The sequence below is a fragment of the Phodopus roborovskii genome, unplaced genomic scaffold (genome assembly GCF_943737965.1).
Source record: "Phodopus roborovskii unplaced genomic scaffold, PHOROB, whole genome shotgun sequence".
NCBI lineage: Eukaryota > Metazoa > Chordata > Mammalia > Rodentia > Cricetidae > Phodopus > Phodopus roborovskii.
The window spans coordinates 7,620,164-7,643,080 of record NW_026125295.1 but is presented as its reverse complement, the minus strand read 5'-3'; the positions used below and the strand labels follow the sequence as shown (position 1 = coordinate 7,643,080).

Here is a 22,917-nt window from a genome sequence, read left to right as displayed (position 1 = left end):
TACTCTAATCAAGGGATTATTTCTGGTGGGTTGGTGAATGAAGTCCAAGGTTGGAGACTTAAGCACTGGCCCTCCTGGACAGGTGCTCCTCCTGGACAGGTGCTCCCAGGGCTCCCTCCAGGGCCCTCCAGGTGCTCCCTCCTGGACAGGCACACCTTCTAGAGGATCCCTGTCATTTTATTCTGCTATTTCCTCTGTTCACCAACATCGTTCGCTCAGCTGTTCCACACACCTTCCAGGTTCTTGATCTTTCTCAAGGCACTGTGGATCTGCCTGGGGTGACCTCCCTGCATCCCTGAACTGAGTCACGTGTGGGAGCCTGCTTAGTGACGGGTTACCAAAGCACCGAGGGACACATGGCTTCCCTAAGCCTGCCCCTACCCTGGGCTTCTCCAGGACCCAAACACGCTTTCTTCCGTCTTTTCTCAGGCTCTCACCATCAGGGGTGTGGACACTGTGTCCCGTAGCTCCTTGGAGATGTCCCCTTTGGCCCCTGTCACCAACCACGAGAGAAGAAGCAAGAGGAGGAAGCGGCTGTCCTCAGGGACAGAGGATGGCGGAGATGACAGGCTCCCCAAGTCTGACTCAGAAGATGGGCCCAGAGCACTGGTAATCCCCATGTGGTTCCGGCCCTTGCAAAGCCCAGCATGGTGGGTGGGCCCCTGGCGTGGCCACAGCCCCAAGCTTGGTCTCTAAAAAAGGCACCTCGAAGCCCTCCCAGCTCTTCCAATGTCCCATAGTCGCTCTTAAAAGTGGAGGAGATGCCTCCTACCTGGAACTAGTCCTCAAGGATGGGGGCCAGGACTGGGGGCGGGCTGTGTGCCGTGGGGTGATAAGGACCCTAGTGTTGGTCCTGCTTCTTGCTGCCTAGCCTAGTCCCACCTTCAGACCCAGAGATATAGGCATGAAGCCAGTAGAGGTCCTGATGATGCAGCAGATGCCCCCACCCTTCCCAGGCACCCACCTCAGCCCACCCAGCTCCCCTTTGGCCAGCAAAAGCCTCGGTGCTCTAAGAAATTGAGTATGGCTGACACCGTGAGTTAGGCGGCTGACACCGTGAGTTAGGTGGTGACACCATGAGTTAGGCAGCTGACACCGTGAGGGTTAGTTAGGCGGCTGACACCGTGAGAGACACCGTGAGTTAGGCGGCTGACGCCGTGAGTTAGGCGGCTGACACCGTGAGTTAGGCGGTGACACCATGAGTTAGGCGGCTGACACCGTGAGAGACACCGTGAGTTAGGCGGCTGACGCCGTGAGAGACACCGTGAGTTAGGTGGCTAACGCCGTGAGGGTTAGTTAGGAGGCAGAAGCATGAGCGTGTGAGCTACAACACCTTCCCTGTGCCCTCAGAATCGACTCAGCCTTACCCATGGGCTTAGCCGGACATCCATGAAGCCCCGCTCCAGCCGAGGGAGCATTTTCACCTTTCGAAGGCGGGACCCGGGCTCTGAGGCCGACTTTGCCGATGACGAGCACAGCACTGCAGGGGAGAGCGAGAGCCACCGCACGTCCCTGCTGGCGCCCTGGCCCCTGCGCCGTCCCAGTGCCCAAGGGCAGCACAGCCCTGGAACCTCCGCTCCCGGCCACGTCCTCAATGGCAAGAGAAACAGCACCGTGGACTGCAATGGCGTAGTTTCCTTGTTGGGGGCAGGTGACGCGGAGGCCACCTCCCCAGGGAGCCACCTTCTCCGCCCTATGGTGCTGGAACGACCCCCAGACACGGTGAGCCCGCCCCTGGCCTACAGGCATCAGCCCAGATCTGTCTCCCAAACTGGTGATGAGTATAAGGTTCAAATCTACTCACCCAATGTTGGTCAAACACCTACTGCGCGCTCTACTCCCAGAACATCTCTCCCTGCCGTAGTTTCTGTGCCAACCGGGCAGATAGACAAGTCGAAGGGACGGACGGACGGAGGGAGGGAGGGGAATGCATATGTAAACAGGTAGGGGGATGTAGTGATGAGGGAATCCGGTATTTCACACTTGGTGAAATATCAGTATCGAGATGCCACAACAGTCCCAGAGGGCAGGTGCTGTGGTCGGGTGCCTTCTGAGCAGCGGGTCAGGAACGAACAATCCAGGCTAGGTGGCAGAGGGGCACTGAGGGGATTCTAGACAACAGTTATTCGGTGAGTTAGAAGCGGTCACTAACTGGTAACTCGATGGCAGCCAAGGTAGTAAGTGTTGGGGGTGGGGCAGGGAAGGGAGGGAGGAACCCGGACACACTTGCTAGGAGGCATTTAAGCGGTGACTACAGAAAGAGGAGCCAGGTTGCCTTCCACAGTGGGGAGGGTGGTGTGCTGAGTGGTTGGTGCCTAAGCAGTTGGCATGGGCGTAGGTTTGGATTCCAGACTGTGGCGTACCAGCTGGATGGCTGTCTGCAAATCTTATTCCTCTGCGCCTCGAGTGTCTCATCTGTGCAGTGGGCCCCTTCTAGGGGCCACTGGGGATATGAAAGTGGCTAATGTGATGTGTCCAGGACTAAAGGCTCACAGGACACGGCTGACACTGTTAAAATGTCACAGTACTACGCTGTCAATACCAAAGTGTGTCACAGGCAGGCTAGGGGGGGACAGAGCCGGCCTGGCTTGTGGCACCGTGAGGTCAGTGTGACTGACACAGTTACAGCCATGGTCAGCAAGACGCTAACCACGAGAGGCCTGCCCGTCGGTGGCACACCGGTGACGGCCCAGTCGTGCCGGCCCCTGCGACTCCACATACAGTGCCTGAACAGCCCCTTCAGGAAAGCGAAGTGTGGCTCACACGTGTACAGGGTCAGAGGACAGCGACTGTCTGAGGAAGCCACTGGCGATGGAGTCTTGGTCACGGAGATGGTGGGGACGCATAGCCGTAGTGCTTTATACGGTTAATCGTCTGTGGCCTCCATTTCCTGCAAAGTGGAAATCAGATTTAGCAAGTACGTCAGCCGTTGGTAGGACCAAGTGAGTTGAAACGGGCCCAGGGCGTAGGCCCAGATCTCACAGCATGGGCCTGTTACTGTTGCTATGTGTCGTTGACATGAGTGAGCAAAGGCTTCTGGGATGCATTGCCAAGTGTCTGAGTCCTGACCAGGAAGTTAAGGGGAAGAACTTCGAGGAGACCCAGAGGGGTCACAGAGTCATCTGTGTCCTTCAGGAGCCATCATCTGGAGGGTGGGGTGTCTGCCTTCCTGGAGCCCTGAGTTCGCAGGCCGCAGCGTGCTCTGGAGCCCCAGCCTCAGGCAGGCAGAGCTCAGCGGCCAGGAGCGCTAATAGAATTTCCTAATCCCATTAGGGAGAAAATCATCTCATTGCGCTGCACATGTCGGGAGGAATCCGAGTTCACACACTTCATTACCGGGAACTCTGACTTCACCCATTCTCACTTCTGCGGGGGCCCATTTGTAACTTTAAAGGGATTAGCAGGCCAAGATGGAGTCGTCTGTAAGGTTAAAGGAATTAGCAACCAAGATGGAGACATTTGAAAAGTCAGAGAGATTAGCAGGCAGAAACTCCTGGGAATGCCTTTCCCACTCCTAGCTGGTCTCCGCGAACCCGGGTCTAGTCTGCAAATAGAGCCCAGTGTTGGGTACACAGAGCTCCGGTCGGCAGAGGGAGGCAGGAGGAGCCTTGTCTGGTTCAGGGTGGCTCCAAATGAGTCCAGAGAAAGCTGTCCACCAGCTGCTGCCATCAGCGTCTTTCTGCCTGCAAGAGGTTGTGGGAAGGCACCGGGTGATTTGAAAGTTCCTAAGGTGAACAGGGACCCGCCTGTCCCTTTCCGCTCTGACAGCCCCAGGCCTGCAGTGTCTGCACTTTTTATCCCCAGATCTCTGTCTTGCTCTTGCATTTAACTCTTTGTCTTGGAGGTGTTCTCATTGTTGTCTGCATCAGAGTTCAGGGCTGGGCTGTAGCCATGATTGCTTGTAGTGACCTTCCTATTGGCTGGGCTGTAGCCACGATTGATTGTAGAACCTTCCTGTTGGCTGGTCGTTTTGTTTCGGTGTTAGGGACGGCGGTGCAACAAGCATCATCTCTCTGCAGTTTTGGTGTGTATGTGAAAGTATTTATGAAGATAGATTACAAGACAAGGAGCCTCAGGACCATTTAAAAATTTCTAGGTAGCAGCTTAAGAGATGGCTCAGTGGTTATGAGCATGGGCTGCTCTGCTCTTCCACAAGACCAGCATTCAATCCCAGCAACTGTATGGAGGCTCGCAACTGCCTGTAACTGCAGTTTCAGGGGATCCTGTAGTGAGATGGATTTTCAAATGTCCTTTCCTAGTGTTCATGGCACCAGGCACACAGACAGTGCACAGGCATATACATGCAGGCAAAACACTTACACATGTAAAGTGAATAATAATCTTTAAAAATTAAAAGTTTCTGAGTAGGTACAGCCACACTTCCTTCAAGTGACATAGCCGCCACCAGCCTCAACTGAGCACCATGCTGTGTGAATGCCATCCTAGAGCATGCTAGGTTTTGGTTTTCAGCCTCTTTCAGCCTTTAACTATAGAGAGCTTTAATTAAGAACATGTTTGCATGTACTGATACATATGATCAGTTTGGGTGTACTGATGCATGTTATCATGTGTGATCATGTTTATATGAACTGATTGATGCATATGATCATGTTTGCATGTACTGATGTATATGATCATGTTTGCATGTCTGATTGATGCACATGATCATGTTTGCATGTACTAATGCATGTGGTCATGTTTGCATGTACTGATGCGTGTGATATTGTTGGTGTGTACTGATGTATATGATCATGTTTGCATATACTGATGCATGTGATCATGTTTGCATGAACTAATGCATATGATCATGTTTGCATTACTGATGTATATGATCATGTTTGCTTGTACTGATTGATGCATGTGATCATGTTTGCGTGTACTGATGCATGTGGCAGCCTCTGGCACTGGAAGGGCCCAGATGGCATGTGTACACTGAGAACACAGAAGAAAGAGATGATGATTGACACGAGAAACAAGGGTCAGGGAACTGGCAGCTGGAGTAGGGCTGGTTCTCCAAGCCCAGCATCCAGTATCCCATCAACACCTCATCCTCGGGGCTATAATGCAGTTCAGTGGTAGCAGTGGCTAGAGAGCATACGTAGCGTGTCCAAAGCTCTGGGTTTGGTCCCCAGCACAGCATGAACTAGACATGGTTGTATACACCTATACCGCCAGCAGCACTTGGGAGGTAAGGGCAGAAGGATCAGGAGTTTAAGGATATGCTCAGCTACATGTCAAGTTCAAGACCAGCCTGGGCTATGTGAGACCCTGTCCCCAAAAGAAAACAAATAGGGGATAGTGAGATGGCTAAACCTTTACAGCCTGTGCTCAGTCCCCAAGACCCACTGGCAGCCTTTTAAGGAGAGAGCTGACCCCTACAAGTTGTCTGTCCTCTGACCTCTGTGTGTGCACACACTCACGTAGTCAACAAATAAATAAGTAATAAATAAATAAATGCAGTTGTCTGTCCTCTGACCTCTGTGTGTGCACACACTCACGTAGTCAACAAACAAATAAGTAATAAATAAATAAATGCAGTTGTCTGTCCTCTGACCTCTGTGTGTGCACACACTCACGTAGTCAACAAATAAATAATAATAAATAAATAAATGCAGTTGTCTGTCCTCTGACCTCTGTGTGTGCACACACTCACGTGGTCAACAAACAAATAAGTAATAAATAAATAAATGCAGTTTTAAAACTGAAAGAACAAAACATCTCTGCCCTCTTGAGTCCTCCGCAGCCTGAGCCCCCTCCCAGACTAATGCATGTCTCCTGGTTGCATGCAGACCACGCCATCAGAGGACCCAGGTGGGCCCCAGATGCTGACCCCGCAGGCTCCGTGTGCAGATGGCTTTGAGGAGCCCGGAGCACGGCAGCGGGCACTCAGTGCTGTCAGTGTCCTCACCAGCGCCCTGGAAGGTCAGTGTTCCTGGTGCCCTCCAAGCCTCCCCAATGCCTAGCCCCCTTCCCTCCATTCCAGCCTCCTCGGGGTCTCTACCTGCCCCCCAGCCTTGGGGCCCCACCCCTCCCCCAGACGCCCCCATCTTCTGCCTCCCTGAGTCGTCTCTTCTGTCTGTGAATGTTCTCTCCTGTTCTTTGGGCTCTTTGGTTCTGCCGCCTCTTTCCTAGGTTCCCGCATCTGTCCTGGACTGTCCCTGAGCCCCTCTCCATGTCACCCCGCCCGCTCCCAAGCCTCCCCAGTCTGTCTAGAACTACCCTGTCTCCTGCACAGCCTTCCTGTTCTAGGCTCTTCTCAGCCAGTCTCGTGTCAACTTAGACTATTACAGCAACCCTTCATCCATCCCAGCCGGTCCCACCCTAGGCGACACCCTATTTTGTGTCACCCTGTCCCAGGTATAGATGCTTGTGTTTTACAGGCAATCCCAGCACCCCACCCCAGCCTGCCCTGTGTACCCTCATATCAGAACTTGCTTTTCTGCTCCCTGCTCTCATTCACAGCTTGTCCTACTCTGAGCCTTCTCATATCTACGGGAGACGGCTATCTTACATGAACCTACACTAATCCTAATCTGTCACATCTTATTTTCCCCATATCCATCTTAGTTCCCTATCCGTGCAGCGCTTTCCTCCCACATTCCCAGAGTAAAGAGCTGAGACACAGGCCACCCATTTCCCTAGCCTTCCCCCATTGTACCACCGTCATTCAGCGCCCGGCCATCTCCCCCATGCAAGTCCCCAGACCTTTCTAGAATGCCACCAGACACAGCCAACTTGGTCGGCAAATGCAGCTAACTAAACTCCCTGGCTGTCCTCAGAGTTGGAGGAGTCCCACCGTAAGTGTCCGCCGTGCTGGAACCACTTTGCCCAGCGCTACCTAATCTGGGAGTGCTGCCCACTCTGGATGTCCATCAAGCAGAAAGTGAAGTTCGTGGTCATGGACCCATTCGCTGACCTCACCATCACTATGTGCATCGTGCTCAACACACTCTTCATGGCTCTGGAACACTACAACATGACAGTTGAGTTTGAGGAGATGCTGCAGGTCGGAAACCTGGTAAGGACCACATGCCTTGGATGGGCATCCCTGAAGGGCAATGGCTTTCATGGGTACGAGTCACAGAAGACATATTGGAGACAAAGTTCCAAAGTCAGTTTTCGGGGAGCAATGGTGGAGGTTTGCAGCGGAGATGGGTTTGAGCTTGTCAGTGCGCTCAAGGGCTGCAAAGCCAAAGTGAGTGGGGGGTGGGGTCTGAAATGTGTGGAGACTTAATGATGAGTAAACGGAGCAGGGAGTACATGGCGGGTGGGGTTGCTCTTGTCAGGCAGGAACTGTACAGACGAGCATCAATGTTGTTGAATGGGGAGGAGGATTATTGGAAAGAAGTAGTAATAGGTCAGGGATGGATGGACAGATGGACGGACGGATGGACGGGCGGACGGATGGATGGGAGGAAGATTAGAGAGAAGTAAGACTAAAAGGAAAGACAGACGGGTAATTAAATAGGGAGAGAGGAAAGGAAGGACAAAGATGGGCAGATGATTAGGGATGGTGGAATGAGAGGACAAGGGTGGATATTAAATAGGGGTAGGAAAGATACATTCATGTGTAGGTGATGCTAAGTGGATGATTAGAGAGCAGGAGAGCTGAAGACAGGAGGGTGGGGATATTTAGATGAGAAAGGGGGGGAAGAGTGGATAGGTGAACAGATGGCGGGTGGTCGGTGGGTGGGTAGGTAGGTGATGTCTGGGTCAGTGGGTCGGTAGGTGATGTCTGGGTCAGTGGGTAGGTAGGTGATGTCTGGGTCAGTGGGTGGGTAGGTGATGTCTGGGTCAGTGGGTAGGTAGGTGATGTCTGGGTCAGTGGGTTTGTAAATAGGTGATGTCTGGGTCAGTGGGTCGGTAGATAGGTGATGTCTGGGTCAGTGGGTAGGTAGGTGATGTCTGGGTCAGTGGGTGGGTAGGTGATGTCTGGGTCAGTGGGTCGGTAAATAGGTGATGGCTGGGTCAGTGGGTGGATGGACACATGGATGACTGAATGTAGTGGATCAGTCAAGGATGTGCAGAACCAGATTTGAATTCTGACTCAGACCCCAAGCAAATTACTTAATCCTGGTAATCGGCACAATAAGTATTTGCTGAATTTAATAAATGCAAGATTCAGACAATATGAACCTCACAGGAAGTTAATGAGACTGAATAAGATAATGTCTAACGTGCTTTCCTCCAACTTGTATGAACAGCAAGCCCTTAGCATAGAGGAGGTCTGTGGTGGTAGTTATTATTGAAGAGACCAACTCGGAAGTCAAGATGTCTGGTTTCCTTCGGACACAGCCAGCTCCTCTCCAGAGGTCCTCAGCAGGACTAGCCAGAGTCCCCCGGGATCTTTGTCCCGGCCAGTGGGTCTCAGGTCTGTCTCACAGCAGACTTGGCCCAGCTGCCCAGGTGCCTCACACAGGCAGGCAGACCTCACAGACATCGCAAGCTGTGGATATTTTATTCCATACCTGCTCTTGTGAACCCAGAACTTTAAGTTTTCTTAAGATTTTTTTTTGACATTTTTCCAATCACTTGAGCCCATTTGGCTATTCTTGTTCTTTCTTTCTGCAAACTGAGGGAACGGTACACCTCAGCATGGGGATCTCGTGGTGCACCCACGGGTATTAAGAGGTCATCGGGTGGTCACTGGGATTTAAGCGGATCGTAGGTTTCCTGGTTAGGACTGGGCAGCAGTTGTATGTGATGAAGAATCTTGGTGACAGTGTTGAACTTGTGATTGAATGACAGTTGTCCTAAACCTGCCACTGGGTTATTGGTAACAGCTGTGTATCATGCTGTTTGGATAGCTTTATTGCTACCATGGAAGGCTTTGGTTTTCTTGAATTTAATATAGTTCAAGTGGCTTAAATATTAATGTAAAGAAGCAAAACCACCAAAATAAGGTAGGTAGGTAATCTTGGTTGGGGACAGACTCTCTAGGCATGTCCCCAGTGAGCAGAGGTAGGTAATGTATCGGGTCTGGCCTTGAACTCATTCTAAAGCTGAGAATGATTTTGAACTCCTGATCCTCCGGCCCCCACTCCTCAGTTCTAGCACCACCATGCTCAGCTCTTAAATTATTTCTTAACTTAAAAAAAAAATAAAAATGAATGATAAGCCAGGAAAATCACAGCAATACATATAGCAGACTGGGAGGTAACATCTCTAATCTAAAACAAAGTATATTTACATGCAATTAAAAAATAAGCAAACACTGTAATAGGACAATTAGCAAAGGCGATGAGCAGCAGTTTGGCAAAGAAAGGAAATACAAAAATAAAGGCATGGCTAATAAAGCATCTGTGTGCTGGGGACTGAAACACAGTTAGAGAGAGACAGTTACCACACGCTGCTCATGAAGTTGGTTAAAACCTGTCTCTAAGGATCAGTTAGCCACATCAGAATCCCTGACGATGGTCATTGACACCATTCCATTTCCAAAATTCTACCCAGTGAAAATAATTGAACAGTATGTTTACAAAACATTATTCATTGTGACAGCCATTCTAACAGAGAAAATTGTCCATCTTGGAGAATTGGTTTAACTAGTACGGCATGTCTCTGCCATAGAACATGCCACAGATGTAGTAGTAGTAGTAGTAATAATAATAATAATAGAAAACAGAAGGACGCGTAAATCGTGTTTAATTAGCATTGAAAGGAACCAGTGTCACATGTAGAGCTCAGGTTTACAGTGTGAATTGTGTAGTCTCAGGAAAGAGATCAATTCAAGACTGGCCTAGGCCATGTGATGCCCTAACTCAAAAGAATCCCGTGTAAAAAAGAAAAGTCTTTTCAATTGTTTGTGTAAGAGTGTTTTGCCTGTATGTACACCACATGTGTGCAGTTCCCAAGGAGGCCACAAGAAGGCGTCAGATCCCCTGACCTGGTATTACATCCAGACGTGAGCATCCATTTGGGCACTGGGAATTGAACTTGATACTCTAGAAGTGCAGTCTGCTTTTAACATAGAATCGTCTCTCAAGCCCCGAACCCTACCGCTCGAGGTTTCCTGGAAGTCTCCATCATCTCTTCCTGCCGAGGAGTCAGGAAGCCATCCTCAGAGTGCATCGAACACCCGGCTTTTCAGATCTGAAGCGGCCCTTGCATAGGCCTGGCGCGCTTGGCCCCACTCAGGAGTTACATGCAGCTGACAGTACTATCCCCAGGATCCACACCACACAGACAGCCCACTCCACACTCCTTAACCCTAACTCCTGGGTATCTTTGTCACATTTTGTATTATGTGCCCACTCGGGTGGAGAGGCAGGGCATCAGAGCACATCTGGTTGCCATCCCGTACACGTCACACACCGGCCAGCTGTGCTTTCTGTGGCTTTAGCATGTGTGGTGTGATCCGAGCCAAGGAGGAGAAGGTCTGGAGACAAATTTCAGTCACTTGTCAAGTCTATCCGCAGTCACCTGGGAAGTATTAATAAGCCCCTGTGTGGGACTGTAGAGATGGCTGGCGGGTTGGGAACGTTTGCAGCTCTCACAGAGGACCTGAGTTTAATTACCAGCACCTTATCCTGTGGCTCACAATAGCCTGCAACTCCAGCTCCAGAGGAGCCGACGCCCTCTTCTGGCCTCCATGGGCACCTGCACTCAGTTGCACATACAAACATGTAATTAAAAATCAACTCTTTTAAAGCCCCTGTATCCGAGCTACCCAGGGTCTCTAGGTCAGGATCAGGCCTCTCCCGTTTCGAGGCTTGCTGGATGTCCCAGGGTATAGGAAGAACAACCAGCCTGTGCTCCAATAGTATCTAGTCAGAGCGAAGACTCAGTATTTCACAAGGTACAACAGATGTTGCTGATCCCAAAGGACCATTTGGTTTTGGTCTTAACCACCTCTTTGGTCTTTTTTTTTTTTTTTTATCGGGGAGCGAGGCTTTGCTGGGCCTTGCTCCCTGAACTGAGGAAGAACGCTCAGGCGTCCGTCAGACAGGCCTTAGTTACAAACCCACTCTCCTGTGTCCAGGCAGGTTCCAGGGAAGTCCAAGCCTGTATGCTGAAGAAGGGGGCTGTCTGTGACCCCTCTTAGGGGCCCTCAGGGAAGCTAAGTGCTTTGGAGGGGTCTGAGCACAGCTGTGTGAGGGCTAAGTCTGAGCATGTAAGGCTCCCACAAGGGTTAGAAATGAGCATATCGGTGCCAGATGGGGACATGGTGGCCTGGGGGTCAAAAAATCTAACTGCTGCTTATTACAAAGAGAGAAGACTCACTACATATGCCCAGATGGCACTTAGGCTGTGATGGGGAAGGGCCAAAGAATGTGCTTCAAGGGGACTGTTATACATGTCACCATGGACTCAGAGACTTTTAAACAAGCCTGAAGGGAGTCTTGTGGGTGGAATAGGGAGGCCTGGTGGAGTCGGGGTCTGTGATATGGAGAAACTGCTGGAACAGGCTTGTGTGCTGGGGGAGGAGCAGAGGACAGCCTGTGTATTTGGGTGGGGCTCGGAGGATCCTGAGGTCCGCTCTGTGCCGTGAGGACGGGGCTGGCGTGTGGCAGGGTCCCCCCAGCCCACCTTCTCAGAACCCATCTGAACAGATAGGAAAGCCATGCCAGTCATGTCCCCTGAGGGTACCCAGGCCAGACACTGCCCCTGCTGATAACTGGCCCCAGTGGTGTGCCTTTAGCTCCCATGTCGTCATGCCTGCTGCAAGCCTGGTACAGTTCTCAGGACACTCTGCCTACCACCCTCCCTTCCATGAGCCCCCTGAGTGTCTCCCCAGGCCAGCCACCATCTCCTCACCATGGCCAGGCTAGCTCCTATGGACCCCTGACTTTGCAACTAACCCTCAGCAGACAACTCTCTTCTGGGGACCATACCCTGTCAGTCTGGTACCCTTCAGGGCCTTGGCTTGTGTCATGGCTGCCAACCAACACCACGGGCTCCTGCCGATGTCAGGCAGTTTGGTTATGAGTCAACAAACCTAGGGAAGCCAGCCTGTGTCCCTCAGGAATGCCTCTGGGAGGGCATGTCCAGCCTTGGACATTACAGCATGATACTGCCACTCAAGAACCCAAGAACCAGGAATTAAAAAGAAAAAAATTGTACATCTCAAGTTTTAAGTTTACTGTAGTGTTGGGCCTCAGCCACATATGGGCTGCAGGCTGTTGTCCTTGTTTTTGGATGAGTTCTTAAAATACACATGAATCGGGGAGATGGCTCTGTGGGTAGAGTGCTTGCTATGCAAGCGTAAGGATTTGAGTTCAAATCTCCAGGATCCACATGAAAAGCCAAGCATAGTCTGGCATAATGGCGCAGGCTTTAATCCTAGCACTCCAGAGGCAGAGGTGGGCATATCTCTACAAGTTCAAGGCCAGCCGGCATAGAGAGTTCTGGGTCTCCAAGGCTACATAGTGAAGATCTTGTCTGAAAATTAAAAATTTTAAGCCAAGTGTGACCACACACACACACACACACACACCTGTAACCCCATCAGTGTGGGTGGCAGAGACTGGGTGGGTGAAGCTTGTTGGATGACAACGTAGCTCTAGGTTCAATAAGAGACCCTTCTCAAGAGAGTGAGAGCAACAGATTAGGGTACCTGATGTCCTCTGGCTTTAACACCCACCCCCACATGATGTGCATACACGTGTGTGTGTGTGCACGCGTGCACACACACACACACATCCACGCTTGCACGCACACACATTAAAAACAAAAACCCACAAGCACTCTAGAGCATCAGCAGCTGGCCCAGCATCCCCGGCAGGTGGCCGTTAGATGCCATGTCTGCAGAACCCATGATGAATGCAGGCTGTTTCTGAGCTGATGAGCCTGGCGGGTAGCCCAGAGGCCTGGGGAGAAGGCACTGGCTGGACAAGAGTCAGGAAGCAGGGTGCTTGCTGGCAGGGACTCTGGCCCACTCCGAGGACACTGACTCCGGCTCTCTGCAGGTCTTCACGGGGATATTCACTGCAGAGATGACCTTCAAGATCATCGCCCTTGACCCCTACTACTACTTCCAGCAGGGCTGGAACATCTTTGACAGCATCATCGTTATCCTTAGTCTAATGGAGCTGGGCCTGTCCCGCATGGGCAACCTGTCTGTGCTGCGTTCCTTCCGCCTGGTACGTGCCTGGACCCACTGCAGGGGGGAGGGGGATGGGGGAGGGAAGGAGCAGGGGCTGGGAACACCCTCTCTACAGCTGCTGTCTGGTGCTGGGTGCCTGGCCCAGGGTGGGGGTGTCAGGTGGAGATGGAGAACATGGGGCCATTCCTCAGGGGAAGGACTGATACTTGCATAGTCTTGCTTGTGTCTCTGAGCCCTGACAGGATCCAGGAGTGGGGTTATATGGCAAGTTAATAGGCATGGCCAGGTCTGGGGGTGGCTCACCCGGGACGCTGACTACCAAAACGGCGTTTTTAAAACTGGGAGGTGCTTAAACTACCTAAGCTCTTGCTAACTGCAGAGGCAGACCCAGGTTGTCCCAGATGCCCTTGAACCTCCTGTGTGTGGCTCACATTTGGAGCTTAGACTACCTGGGGTCCTTCTGGGGCTGGTGGTATGGCCAGGGGAGGCTTCCTGGAGGAGGAACTTGCAGCTCTGGTGGAGGACGTAGGAGCGGTAGGAAGGTCCCGTCTATAGGGTCTGATTCTGACCCCATTCCTGTGAACCAAGGAACTTAGAGAAGTCACTTAACCTTTAAGGACCATGGTAACCATGCCAACCTTGTGTGGTTATCAGAAATTCTGATTAAGTCAATCCCTCCTAAGCACAGGCCTAGGACACACTGGGTGCCCAATAAATGTGAAGCCATCTTTCTCTGTGGTAACTGAAAGGCAGAGATGGGGTGAGTCCGATAGCTTGAGATGGCCTGGGGTACCTGAGGCAACAGGGTCCAACAGAGGAAGGGCACCCCAGGCTGGGACAATCCGGGAGGCAGCCCCTAGAAATGAGAGTGGGAAACGTAGGTTGGTGTGGAGGCAGAGAAGGTGGAGAGATGGACCGGAGCCGTGGAGGCTTTCCAAAGACCGTGCCAAAAAATCAGCAGGGGTTCCCCCAGGGCTCTCAGGTAGGAGCTGGGGGCGCCACAGTTCCGTGACCCAGACCCATCACGAAGGCGCCTCCTCTCCCCGCTTCTCAGCTGCGGGTCTTCAAGCTGGCCAAATCCTGGCCCACGCTGAACACGCTCATCAAGATCATCGGGAACTCTGTGGGGGCCCTGGGCAACCTGACCCTGGTGCTGGCCATCATCGTCTTCATCTTTGCTGTGGTGGGCATGCAGCTCTTTGGCAAGAACTACTCGGAGCTGAGGCACCGCATCAGCGACTCGGGCCTGCTGCCCCGCTGGCACATGATGGATTTCTTCCACGCCTTCCTCATCATCTTCCGCATCCTCTGTGGCGAGTGGATCGAGACCATGTGGGACTGCATGGAGGTGTCGGGGCAGTCACTGTGTTTGCTGGTCTTCCTGCTCGTCATGGTCATCGGCAACCTTGTGGTGAGTCAGCCTTCATCTGTTTACCTCCGTTTCCTTCTCGCTGGCCAGTCACCTAGCTGCCTGTCAAACCGTCACCTTCCCATAAGCCTCGGGTCGGTCTTCCATTCATTCACGTGCGCATTTACCCACCTTCCCCTCCTACTCTGCTATCCACTCATGGACCTGTGTACACACCTACCCATCCACCCAATCACCCGCACGTTCGTCCTCTCCTCTGTCTACTTAGTTACCAGTCCTCCCGTCCACTTGTTCGTCCATCCGTTAGTCACATGTACTCGTCCACTCATCCATCCGTCTACCAGCTTCCCATTCGCACACACACACACATCCATGCCTATCCGTATGCCCGCCCGCCCATTCGTCCCTCACTCGTGTCTCCGCTCTCCTCTTCACCCTTCGCTCATGCATCTACCCCATCCATCAGCCTACCCACACACCCCACGCTCACTGTTCCATAGCCATCTAACTTATCCATCCAACGGGCCGTCACCTCACCCTCCCCTCTGCTCACCCATCCTCCTTTGCATTTGGCTCCTCCATGCATCAGCACACGTGTAGTCATTACTTGCTTGTCTTTTAATTCATTCGTTTAGTGCCCCGTCCCCTGTTACCAGTGAATTACTGCATGGTTTTCTGCTCAGAGTAACAAAGACTCGCTAAGCATTTCTTACATGCCGGACATTACGCCTGTTGTTGGTGGGTATGCAGAGGGAAGCGTGGTGTACCCCAGACACTGGTGGCGCTCATGAATTTGAGAGATGTGGAGAAATAACCCTCCAACAACAATAACTGATCAGGAAGAGTGTCATTCCTCCCCAGCCAGGGAAATTAAGAAAGGTTTCCAGCCCAGAAGGGACAAGGTCAAGGTGACTTGTTGGCTCAGGACAGGAACCACCTTGTTGGATACATAGGTGACCGACCCAGGACCAACACTTGTATGGTCACCCCGCTGTGACCACCATGTCCCTCATGGGCAGCTCAGGGTCACGCCAGCACATAGGGAGATTTAGACCCACTTTTCAGCCTGCCGTGAGATGCAGAGCCACTGCCCAAACCTGCCTGTTTCGCAATCCACGTCCAGGCCAGAAGCCAACAGAGTGTCCACTCCTCAGTCCCCAGACTAAAGCTTGGAGCCTCAGGAGGGGTGAGAGCATCCCGCACAGTGTCAGCAGCCCATCATGCCTCTCTGTCCCCTCCAAGCAGCTCCCCTTGGGGTGGAGCCTCACCTAGTCCCCACCTGGCTCCAGAGGCTGCTGGGCTGCTCCAAAAAAAAAAAAAAAGCAAATGTACCCAGCACTCGGTTGATGCCAGCTAGCACTCAGCCCGATGCCCGGCTGAGCCGCCCCTCACCAGAGCCCTGCCATTTCTGAGCGGATCTGCCTGGGGACAGGAAGATTAGAGGCTCTGGAGGAGGGAAGCCACTGCCAGCCCACGCTGCCGCCTCGGGAGCTGGGCTGCGGCTGGGGCCAGCCGCGTGGGTGGAACCAGGCTTGCTGCTGAAATGGGGCGTGGTCAGGCAAGGCTGGAGCCACGCGTGATTGACAGGCAGCCTTGGAAGAACGAATTTCGGAATCTGGAGACCCGGAGGCCCTCCGGTCCTGAGTGGGTGGACAAGGCCTCCTGCCTTGCCTGGAGCTTGGACCCAGGACTCTTAGGAAGTCAGGATTTGTAGGACCAGGCGTGGGTGAGGGATGTGGGCCACGGGGAGGACCCTCCGTGGGCAGCGGGAACAGAGGCCAGGGCCCAGGCTTGAGGTCAGCCTTGACAGTGCTTCTGATTACTGTTGAATCCCTCGTCCCTGGTGAGGGCATGGAAAAGGCTGCCGGGTGTCACAAGTGATCACTTCTCCGTAGAGCCGCCACAGGAACTGCATGCTGCTTTTTTTAAATCTGTGGCTTCTCACAGAGGCCCGGTCCTCACCTTCGCCACCGCCTTCGTCAGAACCATAACACTCACCCCAGTTTTCTGGCAGATGCGGAGCCCCTGTGATCCAGTGCATCCCTGGGGAGTTAAGCGGGGAGCACGGCTTAGGGATGCGCCTGGCCACCCTGCTACAGGGTGAACTCGCCCATGGGGCGAGGCGGTATACCTTATCCAGGTGTGTCACACACCATACAGGCGGCCTGAGACGCCTGAGTGCTTCTGCCTTCTTCCCCTCTTTCCTGTCACCGTCCCTTCTTCCCTCCCCTCACGTGGAAAGGTGCTGTGACGCCTAAGACACAGGCAGAGTGCTCTGCCGCCAGCTGCATGTGCGGAGCAAGAGTGCTCTGTCGCCAGCTGCATGTGCGGAGCATGTAGCCCGCTCTGTGGGGAGCCAAAGCTAATGGCTTCCCCTTTACCCTCACAAGCCCTCCCAAAGCCCTCAGGGATGGGGGTAGTTTCTTTGGAGGCCCTCTGCCTTGTCTCTGACTCCCCAACTCCCAGGAGAAATACCTGGTCCCCCACTGCCCCCGACGCCCACACACCCATTAGGCTGAAGGCTGAAGGGGAAGAGGGAGGGAGATGGGGCCCTTGTTGAAGCTACTGGTTCCTGCTTAAGGCTCTTTCTGGTCTCTCTGTGGGACCCCAGGCAAGCCCCTCACTGTTCCCATCTCCTTGACCCTGAGCTAAAATAGAAGGGACCTAGATCTGAAAGTTTTCACTCTGGCTGTGTGAGCCTTTTGCGGGAAGATTTTGAGGTTATTTTTCTTCTGTAGATGAAGTTTCCATATGCAGGGGGAGGAGAGGGGTAGGGAGAGCCCAGGAGGAGGAGAGGGGTAGGGAAAGCTCAGGACTCTGTGCTTCTGTCATTGGGATATTCAGGGTCTCAGAGCCTCAGTCTCCCCTCTACGGCCTGGGTGACCTTGACAGGTTGCCTCCTTGCTCAACAGGTCCTGAACCTCTTCCTGGCCTTGCTGCTCAGTTCATTCAGTGCAGACAACCTCACAGCCCCTGATGAGGATGGGGAGATGAACAACCTCCAGCTGGCCTTGGCCCGCATCCAGCGGGGCCTGCGCTTTGTCAAGAGGACCACCTGGGACTTCTGCTGTGGCCTTCTGCAGAGGCGACCTAAAAAGCCCGTGGCTCTTGCCACCCACAGCCAACTGCCCAGCTGTATCACCACGCCCAGGTCCCCACCACCCCCAGAGGTGGAGAAGGTGCCCCCAGCCCGCAAGGAAACACGATTTGAGGAGGACAAGCGGCCTGGCCAGGACACCCCCGGGGATACGGAGCCCGTGTGTGTGCCCATCGCTGTGGCTGAATCAGACACTGAAGACCAGGAGGAGGAGGATGGAGAGGACAGCCTTGGCACGGAGGAAGAATCAAGCAAACAGGTAAGCCCTTGTCCTGACAGGGCAGCCTCCTGTTTGTACGGGATCCAGAGCACAGCTTCTAGCCTCAACCAGACTAGCTCTCAGAAAGTGCCAAGGCCAGCTGTTGTGCATCCTGTTAGTTAGCGTTCACCCCTGGCTAACTGTACAGACAGGGAACGCGATGCATTCTTCATGGACGCCTCTATCTCCCCCATCCCCAACTCTAACTATTGTCTGGCACCAGGACCAGCAGGGACAAATGTCTGGGTGAGAGAGGGCTATGGCTGGGTGACCTCACAACTGTCCCTTCCCCTCCTCCCACGCCTGAGGCTAATTCTGAGATTTAAAAATAAGCATCCCTGAGATGGAGGTGTCAGGGACAGCACTATCTTATCTCCTAACCTGTTATTTTTAACACTTGGGACCAGAGTCTGGACAGAACAGAGTGTCTGCCCCCCAGGTTTCCCTTGACCTCCGCTGGGCTCTATGGCTGCTCCTTGGGTCCCTAGGTCAAGCTTACTCAGTGGGTCCCTTTCCGTGTTAGTGGCTAATTCTTCAGTGGTCATTAGCTGGGCCTAGCCCAGGAGAACGAGGTGTGGCCCTCCTGCCTCAGATGGCTTCAGAGTCCAGCCTTGACCCTTTAAACCAAGTCACAGGGCTGTAACCATTGTGGGGGAGGGTAAGAGGGTGGCAGGCTCCTGGAACCACAGCTTCCAGTATCTCCTGCACAGGAGACGGGAGCAGGATTCCAGCAGTTCCTTCTCTCCCCTTTCCTCTGGGACCAGCGCGAGTGTGTGTGTGAGTGTGTGTGTGTGTGTGTGTATGTGTGTGCGCACACGCGTGTGAGTGCTTCACACATCTCTATGTGTGACTTGTGGAAACCAGTGCAGGCAAACTGAGGCATCTTGGGGAACTTGAGAAGTCAGCATGTCCTTCTAAGCAGAGGTGATCTAAGTGGAGATGTACCTGGGGCATCACGCTCCAGCTATGATCGTTCACGGGGTCTGAAGAGGAGAGGATTATGCCGAGCTTTGACTACCGGTCCTTTGCTCATACTTACCAAGAACCTCTCACTCACTGGAGCCCCTCTGCCTGGGTGTTTAGGCTGTGCTCATGGGGTCTTTTCAGCAGGAATCCCAGGTTGTGTCTGGTGGCCAAGAGCCCCCTCGGGAGCCCAGGGCCTGGAGCCAGGTGTCAGAGACTGCATCCTCTGAAGCTGAGGCCAGCACGTCTCAGGCAGACTGGCAGCAAGAGCGGAAAGCGGATCCCCGGGCCCCGGGGTGCAGTGAGGTAACAGTGGGGTCTGCTGCTGGGTCCAGAGCCAGGCTGGGAGAGGCCACAGCACAGGCCCAACATTTGCTAAGGGAAACCACAACCAGTGTCACAAACGACGTGGAGGCCCATTGCAGAGGAGGGCGGGAAACCAGTGTCCTGGCAGGGAGAGATGGTGCCACCCCAAGGCCACAAGAAAGCTGTGGACCCAAGCAGCAGCGCAGGACTCCGGGGCAGGACTAACTAAGCCACGCTTTCCACGTGTTTTTCCTCTCCTCACGCTCTGTTCTTGTGATCTTGTACCATTTGGCGAGCGTTTGTCCTGTGACTTCCCCAACCAAAGAGGACAGTCCTGGCTGTATCAGTCACCCGCTGCCTCTTTTCCTGACGGAGCTAAGGGTGGAGGTGGGTGGGGTGGGAGGAATGGGGGTGATCCCAGACTGTCATCAGGGTTTACTGTGGCCACAAAAAAGCTTTACACCGAATTAACTCCCACCCATCTGTGTGGTTGTGGGTTGGTTTTGTTTTGTTTTGTTTTTTCACTGCTGGGGGAACCCACCGCGCAGCTCCCAAATAAATACACGGGGATTTATTCTTACTTGTGAGTGCCTGACCTTAGCTTGGCTTGTTTCTAGCCAGCTTTTCTAACTTAAATTAGCCCGTTTCTCTTTAACTACGTTTTGCCTCTGGGCTTTTTAACTTTCTCTATGCTGTATTTCTTCCTTGCCTTCTTACTCCACTGCTGGCTGCGTGGCTGTGTGGCTGCGTGGCTGCGTGGCTGGCCCCTGGTGTCCTCCTCCCCCTTTTCCCGATCTTTGCCCCCTGCCCTAGATTTCTCCTATTTTTACCCTCTCAGTCTGCCAGCCCCGCCTATCCCTCTCCTGCCTAGCTATTGGCCGTTCAGCTCTTTGTTAGACCAATCAGGTGTTTTGGACAGGGAAAATAACACGGCTTCGCAGAAAATAACAAATGCAACGTAAAAGGATGTAACACATCTTTGCATCATTAAACAAATGTTCCATAGCATAAGTGATAACTGTTATACGTTTTAAAGTGGTATTCCACAACATACTCAGGAGCTTTTCTGTTTAAACATAAATAAATGAATAAAATCTCTCCATCTCTTGTTTCACTTGAAAACTTAAGAGTGGAGCTACCATGCTGTAGACAGGTGGTAGCCATTCCCCAGCCTCGGGTTCGCTGTCACACCACCCTCCCGATCACATGTGTGACCTGTCTGGGTCCTCGGCACATCTGAGTTTCAAGCCCCCAAGCCCAGGGACCAGAATGTAGAAAGGAAGTCGTGTTTTCAGAGAGTCCTGGGTGCCTTTCATTTCCCCGCATCTGACCTCGCTGTGAAGCCCAGTGCTTGTGACTTCGGCCCTGTAAGAAAGGCCCTGCATGCGCTAGCACTTGACAGCAGGTGGAATAGGGTGATTCAGTATGCAAAGCCTCCGGAGGGAGCATAGAGGACACACAGCTTTGTGCCTTCTTCCCTTCCGATGCATAGGGTCCCGGAAGAGGAAGAGAGAGAGAGAGATGCTAGGGCATTCCCAGGGGAAAGACGTTGTCCGGACTGGGCATGTGGCTGGATTGCTAGAATGTTCACATAACACTTGCAGAGCCCTGGGTTTGATCCTCAGCACTCCACAAACAGGGTGTGGTGCCCCGCCGCAACTGGAGGCAGGAGGGTAAGAAGAGTCAACAGTAGCTGTGCATTCGAGGCCACCAGAGCTGCTTGAAACCCCATCTCAGAAAGAGGAGAGGGAGGCGGAGCTTCCATCTCCTGCAGCAGGGTCCTTGCCTGACAGCCAGCTGTGCGTCTGCAAGGTCCTGCCTAGTGTAGGCTCAAGAGCATGGCACCACAAGACAGAGCTCCAACCCTCTGGCCACTCCAAGCAGCAGGCTCTCCCCTCCCCTGAGACCTAGACCTTTTCTGCCACAAACCTCAGAAGTGTGTAAAAAAAAAAAAAAAAAAAAAAAAAAAAGCAGGCGGTACAGATAATGAGCATGGTGAGTCATCCAAGGAAGACCAAGGCAGCAGTAGCCACACAGCCAGCCAGGCCCTGGCATTCAGTCAGGAGCCTGAGGCTAGGCGGGCCTTAGGCAGCCAGCTGAGGTAGGAGAGAAACGGGATAGAAGCAGATGGGGTTTTCCTTTCTCCACAGAAGCCCTTCTGATTTTCCCCAGAAAACAGAGGGAGGGACGAGGACTCTGTGTAAATGACTCACGTGCACAGTGCTCCCGGGAGAGGCCACGAGGGGAGAATGGAGGAGCTAGACCAAGGCCAGGTTCAGCAGGGCCAGTGTGGAGCTGCAGAGCACTGAGCCAGACCCCTAAGCTGTCCCACTATAAGGCCTGGGGTAACCATCCGGGCTGACTGTTCACCAACTAGACTGTTCTGTAGGGTCAGCTAAGCACAGGGCTCTACCTACCCTCAGATCCTGGCATTACCTACACCCACAGCGGCACAGACACTCACAGGCTATCAGATACCCTGGAGCAGCGGTCCTCAACCTTCCTGAAGCTGCGACCCTCAGTACAGTTCCTCGTGCTGTGGTGACCCCAGCCACAATTGTTGTGTTCGTTATTTTAAAATTGTTGCTATTTCATGACTATAGCTTTGCTACTGTTGTGAATCACAATGTAAATATCTGTGTTTTCCGATGGTCTCTGGTGACCCAGTGAAAGGGTGGTCCAACTCCAGAGGGGTCACGACCCACAGGTTGAGAACCGCCAACCTAGAGCCTCCCCGGGAACCAAGCAACTTATCAAAGTCTAGGGCCAAGGAGGGAAGGTTCCAGCACTTTCTCAGACTCCCCCATGCTGTGCCCCCGCCAACACTCCTGTGAGCTGGGCTGGGTGGGGAGCATGGGCTGTTGCTGGTATGTTCTCTGCATGTCTGACCTGCTGCTGTGTGGCCGTGTCTTGGTTTTGATTCTGTCTAGGAGGATGTGTGTCTGCATACCAGTGGGCGTCTTGTTGGCTCTCCTACTGTGTCTGTCTTGTCCAAGCTAGATGAGTTTCTTCCCTGGAGTTCTCCCAAAGCCCCTCAGTCTCCCACATTCCAGTATAAACTCAGTGGACCAGAACCACAGACCCAAGTGTCCTGAAGCCGGGACTCACTAAGTGGCTCTGTGACAAGAGCCCTGATTCCCAGGGTGTGCAAAGAGGGGGCCGTCTGGATTCACCCTAGCCCCCCCCCAGATGCTAGACTGGAGCTCGTCCTGGCCCGTGGTCATCCCCCCTTTCTCTACAGGCCCCTGAGGACAGCTACTCCGAGGGTAGCACCGCAGACATGACCAACACCGCCGACCTCCTGGAGCAAATCCCAGACCTTGGTGAGGACGTCAAGGATCCAGAGGACTGTTTCACTGAAGGTACTGAGGGGCCCTCAGCCTCAGCCCAGCCCAGAGGGGACCTGCAGGTGCCGTGCCTCACCCTGAGCTGGCATCTGCCTTCCTTTACCATTTGCCTGCAACATGGGTCACGGTGGGCGTGCCCATGGGGCAGGACCGAACATCACTAAGAGACGACAGCACCATGCTTGTGCTGTGTGCCAGTTCAACCCAGGCCCACCACGCCCTGCATCTAGGAGTCCTTCCCTGTCTACCCATGTGGGTGTGGTATACAGCCATGTCGGCGACTGACGTCTGTCGCTTGTGAACGGGTGCGTTTGGGGTACAGCTGTGGGTTTCCCGTCCACATGTTTCTGCAGAGGTGGCTGTCACCCAGGGTTCCACCATTCCCAAGGCCCAGACACTGCAAAGATGAGGTAGATAAGTGTTTCCAGAGTTCATCTCCTGAGGGGGACAGGCTGGCACCCATCCCATCCCCAGCCCTACCACAGCTCAGTCCAGCCAGCCTCTTCACAGAGCATTTGCTGAGTGTGTGGC

The 22,917-nt window shown here is 53.3% G+C and overlaps 1 protein-coding gene across 1 annotated transcript in view; it reads left to right on the top strand.

Annotated features, from left to right (window-relative positions):
• Window positions 1-22,917, top strand: part of Scn5a (sodium voltage-gated channel alpha subunit 5) — a 73,171-nt gene that overhangs the window by 24,625 nt on the left and 25,629 nt on the right. Inside the window, exons 10-18 of the mRNA XM_051202358.1 lie at window positions 430-609; window positions 1,351-1,722; window positions 5,790-5,922; window positions 6,780-7,018; window positions 12,909-13,082; window positions 14,100-14,456; window positions 17,327-17,770; window positions 18,878-19,039; window positions 22,281-22,401. Of these exons, the coding sequence (XP_051058315.1) occupies window positions 430-609; window positions 1,351-1,722; window positions 5,790-5,922; window positions 6,780-7,018; window positions 12,909-13,082; window positions 14,100-14,456; window positions 17,327-17,770; window positions 18,878-19,039; window positions 22,281-22,401 (2,182 nt within the window). The remainder of the gene's footprint in view (window positions 1-429; window positions 610-1,350; window positions 1,723-5,789; window positions 5,923-6,779; window positions 7,019-12,908; window positions 13,083-14,099; window positions 14,457-17,326; window positions 17,771-18,877; window positions 19,040-22,280; window positions 22,402-22,917) is intronic.